The sequence below is a fragment of the Vombatus ursinus genome, unplaced genomic scaffold (assembly GCF_900497805.2).
Source record: "Vombatus ursinus unplaced genomic scaffold, bare-nosed wombat genome assembly UNPS02014821.1, whole genome shotgun sequence".
Lineage (NCBI taxonomy): Eukaryota > Metazoa > Chordata > Mammalia > Diprotodontia > Vombatidae > Vombatus > Vombatus ursinus.
The window spans coordinates 13,533,756-13,549,591 of NW_020954599.1; the positions used below are offsets into that span (position 1 = coordinate 13,533,756).

General features: G+C 39.6%; 1 protein-coding gene across 1 annotated transcript in view; it reads right to left on the reverse strand.

Moving 5' to 3' along the window:
• Positions 1-15,836, reverse strand: part of PAPSS1 (3'-phosphoadenosine 5'-phosphosulfate synthase 1) — a 122,118-nt gene that overhangs the window by 40,117 nt on the left and 66,165 nt on the right. Inside the window, exon 9 of the mRNA XM_027837612.1 lies at positions 9,498-9,633. Coding sequence (XP_027693413.1) covers positions 9,498-9,633 — 136 coding nt within the window. The remainder of the gene's footprint in view (positions 1-9,497; positions 9,634-15,836) is intronic.

Sequence of the window (15,836 nt, forward strand, 5' to 3'; positions counted from 1 at the left end):
ACGCTAATACCTACTCTCCAGGACGAATCCACCCAAGGAAACCATGGCACTGACCTTAAAGGAACCAGAGAACTTGAATTGTTGGTTCAACAAATGAACTGCATATGTTTATCTCCATTTATTCTGCTTGCTTGTCTTGTCTTATACTCAATCGTAATACCAGCTTCAAAGTTTTGAGTCTACTTTCACTAAATGTGTCTCCTGGTAATGACCCTACCCTAGCCTGGTGCTCGAAATGCAGATCTCTACCAATTCAAGGTGGTTAATTCTATGTCTCCTGGTTCTGAGCATGGTTGTACAGCTCTGATGTAAGTTGTCATTTGTTTTTCTCAAAATGGGTGGTCTGGTCCAGTAAGAACACTGGGTTTGGAATCAGAGGACCTGGGTTCCTGCCTTAGCTCTGCCTCCTACTACCTGTGGGACCTTAGACAACTTCCTTAATTTCTCCTAAGTTCCTCAATTGGCCTTTGATTTCTCATCTGGAAAATGAGGAAGCTTGATGATGTTCTCAAACGTCACTTCAAGCCCTAAATGCAAGCTTCTCCCAGGCAGCCTTGATTTAATTCCTATACGTGCACCCCCATCACTCCGCGCCCCTCTACCCTGCCCCCCCACCCCCCGGGTTTAGGGTTTAGACTAGAAACTCCTTGATACCAGAGTCTCTGGCCAGTAAGTGTCCTAGGCTGAATTTTTAAACTCAGAACTGCCTCCTAGTCCAAAGTTCTAGCCACTGCACCAGCTAGCTGCCTGCCCACAACAACAGCTCCCTCTAGACGTTTCCCCAAGCATTACTAGGTTGTCATATCTATGTTACGCTGAGTTATCTGTCAAATTACAAACAAAAGTAGCCTTTATTTGAAAGACATGTTGTTATTTAAAATTCGCATCAAATAGGAGCTCAGGGACTTTTTATTTATACCAGTAGCACAAAAAGATGTTAGTCCAAGCAAATATTCAATGTTTTTGACCTAACAAAACCAAAAAGAAACCCTGAATGGAAGCTATGTTGTCTTTCTGTGGCAAGCTGCCTTCTAGCCTATGACCAAGATTGCAAATCACAGAATTTTAACTGAGAAATAAACAAAGAAGCTGGGTAGCCTTACTCACCACTGTGATTAGACTGGGGAAAAGTACAAACTGACATCCACATGAACAGAATGAAACCTGTCATGGAGCATATGGTAGGGACTTCAAGTGCTATGACTCTGTATATTAAATTAGACATCACTGCACTGTATTGGTATCCCCAACTGGAATAGCAGAGTTTCTGATTTTTGGCAGGGGACCTGGACCTTTGTCTTCACTAGGAAAACTCCCTTTAACTCAGGAGTCTTAGATTAGAATCTAGATCAATTCTCATTGTTAAGCAACTTACCCAGGGTCACACAGCCAGTAAAACAACAATAATAACAATAACTAACATTTATGGAGAGCTTTAAGGTCTAGGAAGTGGTATGCATATATTATCTTATTTGACTCGTGTATGTCAGGGGTGGGACCTGAGTCCGCCTTCCTGAATCTGAGGATGCCTCTCCTGTCTTTTACTTTTACCCTCCCAAATTTACCAGGCTCCATATCTGCTCCACTCTTACCTTTAAACTTCGCCAGACCCTTTCACTGGCTACCCGAAGCTCACTAGAGCATTAACCTCTGGCTTGACTCGCCAGGGTACAAGGTATTTTTGCTCTGCAGTTCTGATAAATGGTCCTTCTCCTTCCCAGTTAATAAACAACAGACTCCTACCCCTTGAATGGGGCATTTATTTTGGTAACGTCTCAAGAGAGCAATGAGTAAATCCCTGGATTACAAGCAGGTCAAAGATGATTTTAAAATATAGCCATTTAGTAACATTATTTACAGGCACACATTTCCAACAGGAAACATATAAAGAAACCAGAATATATGCATATATAAATGATTCCACAGGTTTATCTACCTAGGCTTCCTTCCCAAAAAAGACTAATCTAGTTCCATATCAGATAGTTAATGCAAACAGTTAAGATAGATTATCCACGAAAAGTTCATATTAGTAGTATATATAAGACTTTACTGCCAAAAGTCTTTCAAATAGAAATATTTGCTTGCTAGACTACCATCTGAACTCACGAATCCCTGGGGCATTTCAACTAGCTCATTAGCTTTCTCGTCTTCCCCACCCACCCCCTCAGCCTTTAGCAGAGGGATGAAAACAATGGCCTTGTCTCTGGAGTACAGACTTCCCTATAAAGCGCTTAGAAGACTTCTTCCATTCTGGTACCCATGGAGCTGAGCACAGAGGGAGAGGAGCTCCATGAACTCAGCAGACACAGTCTATGAGCTTACACTCCAAAGCTACTACCCTAAATGATGCAAAGCAATAAAAAACATGACAGGAGATTTGTCGTCATAGTTTGCACCTCTAGTCACGTTTTCACTCAGAAAAAGGGGGAAGGAAAGAATCATGTCTAAACAAATTGTGGTACACGAATGTAATGAAATACTAATGTGCTGGTTTCATGGGTCCAATAAATGCTTTTTTTAAGGTAGTATTTATATAGCGCTTTAAGGTTTGCAAAGAGCTTTATAAATGTTATAATATTATTTGATTTGATCCTCAAAACAGCCCTAGGAGGTAGATGCTATTATTATCTCCTTTTAACAGAGGAGGAGACTGAGGCAGCAGCAGTAAAGTGACTTGCCCAGGGTCATACAGTTAGTAACTGAGGCTGGACTGAACTCAGGTCCTCCTGACTCCTGGTCCAGCACTCTACCCTCTACATCAGCTAGCTATCCCTAGTCACATTTGTTATGTGTCAGTGGGCAAAGTTGCTCCATCTCTGTGAGCTACAGCTTGTTCTGCCCTGTAAAACTACAGAAATGATTGTGCCACTCGCCCCACCTCCACTCCCAGGCTGCTGTGAGGAAAGTGCTTGAAGCCATACACAGCCCAGTCAGTGGCAGAAGTGGGATTAGAACTATTGATCTTGGCATGTGGCATGAGCATTTTCAGTGGAATGGATCCTGGGTGGCGAGAACAGGGTTTTGAAACTGAAGATAAACCAAGAGAAACAACTAGCTGAACCACAACTTAGTGTACTGATATATGTGGTGGGTGTGATCACTAAACCACTGTCCATGACCGCTGAAAGATTAGAATTAACAGGCAAGGTGCCACAGAAAACAGACAAAGAACCACTTTAACATCATCAGGGACAGACAGCCTGTGTCAGAACCAGGAAACACAGAATTTTAAGCACCTTGAATAAAAGGTTTTACCTTTCCCCACCCCCCCAAAAAAAGAGGGGAGGGAGAAAAGACAATGGAATCTACAAACTGTAAGCTAGTGAGCTTCACTTCAATTCCCGGTAAAATTTTAGAATGTATAATTAAAGGGATGGCTTGTGAATGTCTGGAAAGGCAAATAGTGATTACTACAGCCAACAGGGCTTGATGAAGAGGAGTCATGCCAGACAATATTAACATATCAAATGAATAACTGGGCACAAAGAGTAGTAATTAGTGGCTCATTGTCAAAGTTCACTGGACTCTACCCATGGTCACATGCAAATCAACATTTTTCTCAATGGTCTGCTTATCAAATATGTAGACAGCACTGGAGGGACAGTTAACATACTGAATGAAAGATTTAAGATCTAAAAATCCTGAGAGGTGGAAATGAAGATGAAATTTAACAAAGAAAACTGTAATCTTATACGTGGTTTCAAAAAACATCAATTTCATAATTATGAGATGGGGAAGGTATGGTTAGACAGCAATTCTTATGAAAAAAGATCTAGGAATTTTAGTGAACTTCAAGCTCAAGACAAGTGAATAGTGGCATTGGCAACCCAAAAAGCTAATGCAACCTCATTATTATTAAATTATTATTATTATTATTAAAAGAAATATAGGGCCCAATGATGAAGATACTATGGCACTCTACTCTAGTTAGACCAGAGTATGGAGCTCAGTTCTGAATGCCATGTTTTAGGAAAGAAACTGGGAAGCTACAGCATATTCACAACAGAATCAGGCTGAAGGAAAGACTGGAGTTGATGCCATAGAAAAATTGGTTAACAGAAATGGAGAATTTTTAGCCTGGAAAAGATAAGGCAAGGAACATGATTTCTTCAAGTACTGATGAGCTCTCATGTGGAAGAGGAATAAATTGGTTTTACTCAATAATAATGATAATCATAATCATAATAACAGCTAACATTTATATAGTACTTACTATATGCCAGACATTGTGGTTAACACTGGGGATCTAAAGAAAGGTAAAAAAACAGCCTTTCCTCTCTAGGAGCTCACCACTGCCTTCATATATCATAGTTTGTTAGCCATTGCCCAAATATCACCGTAACAGAGATCTTTAAACAAAGGATGACCACTTTTGGGGAATGTTATAGAAAGAATTCCACTGCATGAACAAATTAGCTGAGACAGCCCCTCACTCCTTTCTAATTGTGAGATTCTGAGGGCTAGGAGAGTTACCAAAGAGGTAAACTCAAAAGACTGTGCAACAGAATACATCAAACAAAGGAAGCATTAAAGGTAATTTGAAACCTTGGGTTTAAGTATGGGTGACTTGGTACTATCAAAAAAAAAAAAAAAAGTATAGAAAATTCAGAGAGACATAATGTGGAAGAGTTAATGAATTCAATCTGGGGGAGGAGAGATGGTGAGTTTTAAGGGCTAGCAAACATCCAGTGGGAGTTATCTAACAGAAAAATGTAGATAACAGGTTAGAGGTTACAGGTAAAGACACAAAAGCGAAAGTCATTTCTACAAAGACGATAACTGAGGCCTTTGGAGTAGACGCTTGTGCAGAGAAGATAGTCAAAAGACAGAGCTCTGGGGCCCACTCAAGTTTATAAGCCAGCTGGAGAGCCAGGAAGAGAAAAAGGAACAGTCAGGGAGGAAAAAAGAAGGCCATGAGTACACTACCCTGTCACAGAAGTCACATAGGTGATTTCCACATCTACAATTCATGTCTTGATCTCTCATCTCTCCAAGTTTTGTGTTTACTGCTACCTATAAAACATGTCAACTTATTTGACCCAAAACCTAAAAAGAAACCAATTTAAAACTATGCTCCTTAATGCTCAACTCTTTTCCAATTCCTTTCTCATTGTCTCCAATATCAACCATCTCCTACTCTCCCAGATTTACCTCCATTGCATTTTCCTTAGACCATATCTACTGTAGCATCTAATCCAGGAATCTGAAAGCTATGAAAGGTTATGGTGCCATGTTTATGATCCATCTTCTGGGGAGGGAGGAGGGAGGGAGGGGGGAGAGAGGGGGAGAGAGGGGGAGAGAGAGGGAGAGAGAGGGGGAGAGGGGGAGAGGGAGGGAGGGGGGAGAGAGAGAGAGAGAGAGAGAGAGAGAGAGAGATATGTGATGCTGTCTTTGAGGGGGGAAAAAAAGAAGTAGACAAATACTTGTCACCAACTCTTTCAGTGAAGTTGCTGAAAACATGCTCTCCTAAGCATGGGCAATGGAGTGTGACAATGGCAATGAACCATGGTACAATTCTGAGACACACTACCGTGGGTTGCCGATTCCTGACCCAGGCCATCATTAAATTTTCCACATTCTTCATCCACATTTCCCAGGCTCATTTTTCTCTTTCCATTCCTTCCATCTTAATCATCTTGAATCCAGAACTAATACCAGCGCTTTCCACATAGCACACACTTAAATGAATTTATGGATTCTAAGGTTTCTGTGCTTCACGCCTCCACCCCAGCCAGCATATATGCATATGTATACATATATAAGAACATATATATGTGTATTATGTAATGCATATAAGATAATATAGAATATATAGTATCATATATATATAGTGAAAGCTATGTCTCTCACAAAGTTGAGCCTTCACATATTCCCACTGTTTGGAATACTCCTCCAATATCTAGAGCTATTCCTTCCACTAAAGCAGGGATTTTTAATTTGTTTTGTGTCATGGGCCCCTTTGGCCACAGCCTGGTGTAGGGACCTTTTTCTTCTCAAAATCATGCTTTTAAGTGCATTAAAATAAAATACAAGGGGTTACAATGGGAAAAAATTACACTGAAATACAGTTATCAGGAGATTAAAAACAAAAAACACCCCAAGTTCACAGATCCCAGGTTAAGAACCCTTGCTATAAAGAACAGAATGGAAGGGAGTACCACAGGGCACTGGAAAGAATTCTGCTTTGGAATGCAAGAGAAACTTGGATCTGAAATCTGGCTCCAACACTTAACTATGTGACTTTGGTCCAATCACTTAAACTCTCTAAGTTTCAGTTTTCTCATCTGTACAATGGAGATAAATAACACTTGCCTACCTAACTCATGGAGTAGCTTCTAGCAAAATGCTTGATAAATCTTGCAACACTCTATAAATACGAGGTACTGTTATTTAAAACACTCCTTGCAACTCATTTCTTTCAAGAATCCTTCCCAGACTTCCCTATTAGATGAGCTTGATGATAGCAGCCATGTTAATGATTATTTTGCAACCTTTTAATCAGTCAGTCAATACACACCAATTAAGCTTTTAATATGTACCAGGCACTGTGCTAATTAATCATAAGGTGTTTAATGTCCAATAACCACTGACTGACTGGATTTTATTTGACTCATGTGAACCTTCTCCTGTTCCAGCATACTGGTCCACCATACTGGATCAATTCAATTACCCAGCCCTCTTCAAATAGACCACTTCTCACATTCCCTAATGCGGACACTGAAAAAAGAGCTCTTAATTTCCCAGAGGCAGAATATTCTATGGCCCATCAAGGGTGATGAAGTCAGAAAGTGATTTAACAGTCTGAAAACAGTGCTATACCATTCACAGCAAAGACAATCAATTACTTTTAGGATAAAGAGGAGGGGGAAAAAAAAGATCTTAGCTAGAAGCCATCCACTGCTCCCTTCCCTTTTGTGGTCCATCGGCTTGTTGCTGCCCTACCAGCAGAGCAAACAAACAAACCGTGATGCCCATGCCAGAGCATAACCCTTGGGTCTGTTACTTATTTGTCTAAAAGCAAAGAGGGTCTGAAATATAAAAACAAATAAAACAACACTCTGTGGTTCTTTGTTCTCTGATGTCAGGCTAATGACATTAGGCCCCAACTACTTTAAACAAAGGTTACTGGACCTCTCTTTTAAAATGATACTTGATTCTCTGTAATAGTTACCTTTCTGTAAACACATATATAATACACATATATGTGTACATACATATGTGTGTGTGTGTGTGTGTATGTATAAACAATCAAAGTTCATGGCTCTGTTACCAACAATTAGCACGCACAATCTTAACCATTAATTCAAATACAAATTTCCAACCTTAAGTCAGGCCCTCCACTGCTTTTCAGAGATAGAAGGTTCATCAGTGTTGAATTACTGCATATGTTTCCAGATTTTCTTACTGTATTAATTGGTTTTGTTGATTATTTTTTCTTTCTTTTTTTCTTAAAAAATGTGTTTGTCATATAGGATGGCTTTCTAGGAGGGGCAAGAAGAAGAGATATGGAGGAGGAGAGCGTTTTAAGTTATATTTTTAAAAAAGATATTCATGAATTTTTTTAAATGGATAAGAACCTCAACAAAGCCTCCAGCAAACTATTTTCTGCTTAGAGAATAAGTGTCAATAAGAAACAAATTCGCTAAGTTTCCATGTACTGCATGCAGGGCAGGTAAAGAAGAAAAGCTAAAATCCTTTGTTTTACTCTTTGTTAGGCAAAGGAAGTGACGTAACAGAGAGGCTAGATTTGGAGTCAAAGGACCCAGGTTCAAATCCCAGCTCTACTGGGATTTACCAGACTGATTTCTATGACATCAAATGAGGCATTTAACTTCTCTAGGTTTCTGTTTCCTCATCTGCAGAATGAGAAGCTTGGGCTCAATGTTACTAATGTCCCTTCAGCTTTCATCCCTATGAATTCAATTTAAAGCTTTTACTACTTGACCCATTAGCGAGAAGACCCTTGATCATATGGTAAGTTAGTTACTCCTTAAACATTTATTAAGTGCTTGCTACATGCTAGGCATCCTGCTAAGCTGTTATTGTTGTTCAGTCATTTTTCAGTCATGTCCAAATCTTTGCGAGCCCATTTGGGGTTTTCTCAACAGAGATACTGGAGTGGTTTGCCATTTCTTTCTCCAGCTCATTTTTCAGATAAGGAAACTGAGGGAAACAGGGTTAAATGACTTGCCCAGGGTTACCCAGATAGTAAATGTTTGAGGTAGAATTAGAACTAGGATCATCCTGACTCCAGGTCCAGTACTCTATCTACTGAGCCACCAGCTGCGTACTTTGCACAGACTATTAAAAACAAAAATTTTCATTTTGCCTTAAAACTGCTGCTTTTCATGTGCAAGTTTTGTAATGTACAACTTGATTAGTTTTCAGAATCTTTCTTTTACACATAGTATACTAAACTGTATTCTAAAAATAAAATATATGAAGATATGAAAATGCCAATATAAATTCCTTTTCCATAGTTATTATCTTTTCCTCCCTTTTCATTTAGATTGTTGTTTTTAAACGGCAATAAGAAAAAATCAACTAACAAGTATTTACTAAGTGCCTACTATGTTTCAGGCACTGTGCTGTGAACTGAGGATACAAAAATAAATAAAGCAAGCAGATTCTGCCTTAAAGGAGTTCACATTCTGTCAGTGGGAAATCAGATGTACAAATATAAAATAATAAAAATGATAAACAAAATAATTTCTAGAATGGAGGACACTACGACCTGGGAAAGCACAGGGATAACAATCTGAGTAAACAAGGATTACCCAGAAAGAATCAACACACAAACACCAAATTAGAAGTCAGGAAAATTCCCCAAGACCTCCGCAGTATGACAAAGCTCAATGCACATTTCAGCAAATCTGCAACTACTGTTAATATTCAGGTTGCTTTTAAGGGTGATCCTGAAACAGCCCTCATCCATTATCTAATGATGGGGCCAGAGGAAGCCATTTCCAGCACAGAAGCTGTTCTAAAGAACCAGTTTATAAGAGTCAGGAAAGGCCTCACGCAGGAGGTGAGCCTTGAAGGAAGTGAGAGATTTGAAGAGAAAGAGTGGAAATGAGAGCACCTTCTAGGCACCGGGGAGGGGAGGAAAGGAGCGGATCCAGCCTGTGTAAAGGTAGACAGGAGACGTATGGCCACACACTGGAATCAGCAGGAGAGCTAGTCTGGCCTGAAAGTAGAGGGTGGAAAAGGGAGTAACGTGCAGACAGCCTGGAAAAGTTAGGCAAGTCAGAGCATGATGGGATGTGTGTGCCAAAGACGACAGGTTCCATTTTATTCTAGAGACAAGAGGGAGCCACTGTGCAGTTTTTTTGTTTTGTTTTTGTTTTTTTTTTTTTGGCTAGGTCTAATCTGATCTTCAGGAATTATCACTTCCTCCCAAGCAAGAGTTCTAACTAGCCCCATCACGAGCTGGTAACATGACACATCCAAGTGAGATGATAATGACGCCAGATTAGAAAAGGGGGTGAGTGACTCACCAGCGTTCATCTCTTTAAATTTCTGTTTTAGCTCAGCTGGGGTGAGGCGGTACTGGTCAAGGCCGTCATTCCAATAAATTCGGTCCAGGACTTGAAGGTCACCCCCAACCAGCCAATCGCCTTGCTCCATCACCATCTGTCAGGAAGAAGAAGTAAAAATTGAAAAAAATACAAAAACAAAACAAAAAAACAAGGAAGCATTCCCTTTAAAAGCAGAAATACAAAACCCAATAAGCAAATATAATTCTCTTGGTGGGGCAGGGAGGGAATAAGCTTTTATACTGCCCCTCTGATGTGAGAGGCACTGTGGGAGCACTTTACAAACACGATCACATTTGATCCTCACAACAGTTCTTCCAGATAAGTGCTGTTATTAATCCATTTTACAGCTGAAACTGAAGCAGAGGTGAAATGACTCGTCCAGGGTCACACAGCAATAAGTATGTAAGGCCAGGTTTGAACTCGGGTCTTCCTGACCCCAGGCCCATCAGTCTTCCCCCTGGGCCACCTAGCTGCCTTTTATAAAGTATGAAAAGCTACTACAAAGGCTTCCATTCACATTAAATTTGAATGCTGAAAGTTGTACAACCAAATATTTCCTTAGTGATTTTAAGATGTGATAACTTCTTTAATCAAACAAGTATTTATTAAACTCCTACAATGCACCAGGCACTGTGCGTGGGGCAAAGGATACAAATACAATGAAACAACCCCTACACACAAGAGCTTATATTAATTTATAATTTCAATTAATTTTGGTTCTGATTCTTTCTTTACAACATAACTAATGTGGAAATATGTTTGATATGATTGTACATGTATAGCCTGTATCAGATTGCATGCCGTCTTGGGCGGGGGGAGATAGAAGGAACAGGGAGAAAATTTAGAACTCAAGATTTTATAAAAATGAATGTAGAAAACTAAAAACAAATCATTTTTTTAAAAAGAAAAAAATTTAAATTAAACAAATGTGCTTTTAGGAACAAAAGTGAGAAAGTAGAAAATAATTTTAGAAAAGGAATAGATGGAAGCCATCCATCCCAGAGAAGTGAAGGTAACTTAGGGAAGGACATGATCACAAATACTCAAACAGTTAAAGAATTTTCATGTGGAAGAGAGATTATATTTACTATAAAGTCCTAGAGGTCAGCTAGGTAATACAGCAGATAGAGTGCTGGACTTAAGAGTCAGGAAGACCTGAGTTCAAATACCACTTCAGACCCTTGCTAGTTGTGACCCTGGGCAGGAAATCATTTCATCTCTTTCATCCTTAGTTCCCTCATCTGTAAAATGGTGACAATAACAGCACCTATTTCTTAGTGTAGTTGTGAAGACCAGATGAGATAACATATGTACAGCAATTTGCAAACCTTAAAGCACTATAGAAATACTAGTTGTTGTTATTATCATTATTATTAAACTAGGAACAATAGGCTGGAGTTAAAGGGAGGCAGATTTGGGCTCAATATAAGAAAGAATTTCTTAACTATTAAGAGCTGTCTGAAAATGGAAGCGCTTGCTTCACCAAGCTGTGAACTCAGGGGATGTCCCTGGCGCATTCAAGGAGAGACTGAAAGAACCCCAAATGTGACTGATTCATGTATGAAATAGGGTGGCACAGCAGCTGAGTGCTGGGTCCCTTCCAGCATGAAATTCCTTTGATTCTACAAATAAATGTAGAAGGTGCTCTTGTTAAGAAATACTTGGCAATAGACAGTAATGCTCAGCTCTGGGTGACCGTCCCCCAAACTGCCTTCTTTCTTCAACCCCATTCCTGGGCAGCTTATGGAAACTGGACAGCCGTGAAACAGATGGGGAGCTTCCTGACGAATCAGTGCTTTTAGCATCAGCTGGGTTCTTATTGTTGTTGAGTCATCTTCCTCTTCTTAAAAACTACCTTTCAAAATTCCTTTAACAACCCTGACTTATCCACAGCAATTGTTGGGGGAATCCTTCTCCCATGGCCCTGAGGCCCCAATTACAACCCTTGCCTCCTTATCTCTGATAAGATCAGCTCTCCAAGTCATACAGGTGGAGCTCTTTCAGCTTACATCCTCTGTACCTTGAGAGGTCTCTGTTTCTCTCTTTACTCATCCTTCCCTTCTTTCCTCAGGGACTGAGATGTCCCTTGCCCTTAAAGCTAACCCCTCCAACTGTGCTGATGCCACCCCACTCCTGCCTCCTCTACAGCAATGGTGTCAATCGAAATAGAATGTTATAGGGAAGGGAAAGGAAATGAGTATTTATTAAGCACCTACTATGTGACAGCAGTGCAGAGGTGCAGTGAAGCGACTTGCTCAGGGTCACATAGTTAACGTCTGAAAGAAGATTTGAACTCGGGTGGTCCTGACTGCTGGACTTGGCCAGCACTCTATCTACTATCCGATGGAGCAGCCTCATATAGTACACCTTTGTATCCCCTACCACACCTTACAAAGTTCTGTGCATAGAGTGTACAATAAATGCTCAAAAAATAAAATATTTGCTAGATGGACCAATAGAATTTTAGAGCTAGAAGGGGACTTAAAAAGCATGTAGTTCAAACTATTTACAGAAGTGGAAATCAAGTCACAGAAAATTAAAGTGAGCTGCTCATACAATCAGTAACAAAAACAGGACTAAAACCCAGGTCTCTTGACTTCCAGTTCAATACATTTTCTATTTCACCATATAGTAACATACATAAACACAACAAAAACTTGGAGTGATCCCCACTTTCTTGTTTAACAAAATCACTTGCTTCTCGTTCATTTTTTCTGCCTTACTCAATCACACAGAAAACAATCACAAGTTTTGACGTCTGAATCAAACATAGACAATAAAATAAGTGACCAAATGTAAAAGCCATCATCCTCAAAGTCAAAGCATAGGTTATTATGAAGTTAAGAATTAAAAAATAGCTATCCTGCTTACAATAATACTTTCCAAAAGAAGAGAGCTTCAAAACACATGAAAAAAAAAGGTGCCCAGTGTTTGGGCACCTAACAGAAAAGACAAACATCAAGCGTATAAATCCTACTTGTCTTCTCTTATATTCCAAAGAACTGGCCCAAATACAGGGTTTTCTCAAAGCAGGGTAAGCTCCAGCTTTGACCATCACCCCAAAACATGACAAGAAACAGATCTTTACATCTGGAAAGTGTGTTCCATACCACTGCATTACTGATAGAATTCTGCGCAGACAAGCAAACATCTGCCAACAAAGCAAAGATGTGACTTCATTCTGGCAAACTCTGGGCCATTATATGGGCTTCTCTGAAAATCATATCACATTTAGCATTCCCATTTATCACACCTAAACTGTTCCTTCCTTCTCGAACAAAATCCATAACACACAAATACCTAAGATGCCTAGAAGCATGCTAGTATATAACACATCATATAAATGTCACGAAGGACAGGCTCCCTCATCAATAATGGCCAGTGGGGAAGCCATTATAAAGCCGTTTCTGACCAGATGAAACAACCCAGCTTTCTTAATTGCCAGAGCTGGAGAACAGCCAGGGAAAGTCCAACGTGGAGAGGTCAACGTCATTACGAGCCACCGTGTGTGTGTGACAGGGCACCTTCTAAGAGAGGAACATTCACAACAAACAGCTAAGCATCGAAGGAGAAGGTCTGAAAAATCAGAATGATCATTTTCAACCACAAATACCTATGGCGAGGAGCAGCAAATACAAAAGGAGTAAACGCCTCACACCCACCGAAATCTCGCCAAAATCAACAAGTTTTTATTGTAGAAAAGAGTACAACACTGCTTTGACGCTTGCTAATGAGAATCTGATGAAGGCAGAACAAAGAGAAATGAGAGCTTACGCTGAACTATGTCTAATGTAATTTAGGTTTATTAGCTAGCCCTGGATACTTGTTCTCAGAAGATGAACAATTAAAAAGAGACGTGTATCCAGCGTATGGAATGGAGCGTGCCCCGTGCCCCCTGTGACCTCAAGCAATGGCTTCGATGGCCTGAAAAAGAACAGCGCCACTGCGACCAGGAGCAGGAAAATAGGGTGTTCCTGGGAAGCCAGGAAACAAACAATTAAATTTTCCATCCAAAAGCACAGCAGACTGTAGACAAGCCAAAGTGGACAGTGGGATGGTGCCATCTCGGCAGACAAAGCTTCCGAAAAGGAAACAGTAGAAAGCCTGAGGCTAGTAAAGCAGGATTCAATTTCCAGAGAAAGAAGGATTCAGGAAACATTTCAATTCCATCTTTTTAAATCCGTTATTTTAATGGGGCAACTAAAATGCGCATCCTAATCTTATGTGATGACTGATTCTCCTACACTTGTAGTTTAGTGACCTGAATGACACTTTCAATTACATGCCAGTCAGTCATTTCCAATTATTATGTAACTACAATACTTTACCAAAGGCAGCTGGGTAGCACAGGGGAGGCAGTGCAGGGCCTGTGGTCTGGAAGACCCAAGTTCAATGTCATGTCACCACTACTTGCCTCAGTTTCTTCATCTGTAAAATAAGGATAACAACAGCACCCACCTCCCAGGGTTGTTGTGAGGATCAAATAAGATAGTATTTGTAAAGCACTTTGTAAACCTCAAAGCACTATGTAAGTGTTAGCTATTATGACTGTTATTTGATTCCACGACAGTCCTGTAACCGAACATAATCTTAAAATTTCATTAACATTATTTAATATCTTCATTCATTAATTAATTCATTAATTCATTCTTCATTAATGAAGAGCTCAGTGACATTGGAAAAACATGGAAAGATTTGTATGAAATAATGAAGAGCAAAATGAGCAGAACCAAGAAAACGCCGTATACGGTAACAGCAACATTATTTTAATAACAACTTTGAGTGAATAAGTTATTTTGACTATTATAAATACCCAAATTAACTGTAAAGGGCACATTAAGAAAGATGCTATCTGCATCCAGAGAAAGAACTGATAAATAAGCATGTATAAAGTAATTTTATATATATCTATATATACACATATAGATATATATAATGTATATCTATGATACACATGCTTACTAGTGTCTAATAGTAGCCATCTCTAGGGCAGGGTGGGGGCAGAGTAGAAGAAAAAGAAATTTACAAGATAATTTTGTTGTATATTTGAAAGAAATAGCAAGTTGTGCTTAGTAGATTTGCAGTTTCATGTACAATCATCTTTTTTTTATTATACTATATTATGGAAATGCTTTTTTTTATTCTATAAATATGTATTAATGTGAAAAAAAATAAATCCAGCACGCTTTCCAAAAAAAAAAAAAAAAGACTTCATTAATTTGGACTCCAAGTAATTTGTGATAATTCAGACAGGGCTCAAATTAAGCTTATCTATAAAAAACAGTATAAACTAGTAGTACAAAGAAGATAGCAAAAAAAACTTCACTTAATTAACTGAATAAAAGTCATTTCAATAACATTAAAGAGGGGGGCGGGGCCAAGATAGCAGAGAAAAGGTAGGGACTCTTCTGATCTCTCCATGAAACCGCTCCAAACAACTTTAAATAATGCCTCAAAACAAATTCTGGAGCTGCGGAACCCACAAAAGGACAGAACAAAACAATTTTCCAGCCCAAAATAACTCAGACAGTTGGCAGCAAAGGTAGCCCACTGATGGTAAGGGAGTCAGAAGAAGATTACAGGGGTGCTTTTGCTAGCACCAAAGGTAGGACTCTACTGCATTGCCCATATGTGGATCTGGGTTACAGAACTGGGTCTTAGTCCCAGGGCAAGGAGGAGCACTAGCACACCAGAGCTTGCAGCCAGTGGAGCGGGGACCCTCCTCACAGTTTCAGGGCAGAAAAGAGTGCTTGTGGTCTCTCACAGACCAGAGCACAGACCAGAAGATGAGTAAACACACCTCTCCCTAGATCAAACCACCTTAAAAGAACTAAAAACTTACATACAGGTCCCCAGAATTATCTCTGAAAAAAGCTGCACAAAAAAACCTGAAGCTTGGGACAGTGTCCCCTCCACTCTGGAAGCAGAGTCCCACCTTAGCATAAAGTTAAAAATCAAGAAATAGGCTGGAAAAATTAGCAAATAGCAGAAAAAGATCCTGACTATAGAAAGTTACTATGGTGACAAGGAAGATCAAAACACAAAGAAGACAACAAAGTCAGAACTGCTACATCCAAAACCTCAAAGGAAAATATGAATTGGTCTCAGGCCATGGAAGAGCTCAAAAAAGATTTTAAAAATAAAGTAAAAGAGGTAGAGGAAAAATTAAGAAGAATGAGAGTGATGCAAAAAAATCATGACAAAAGAGTTAACAGCTTGGTAAAGAAGGCACAAAAAAATCCTAAAGAAAATAACACCTTAAAAACCAGAAGAGGCCACATGGTAAAAGAGGCACAA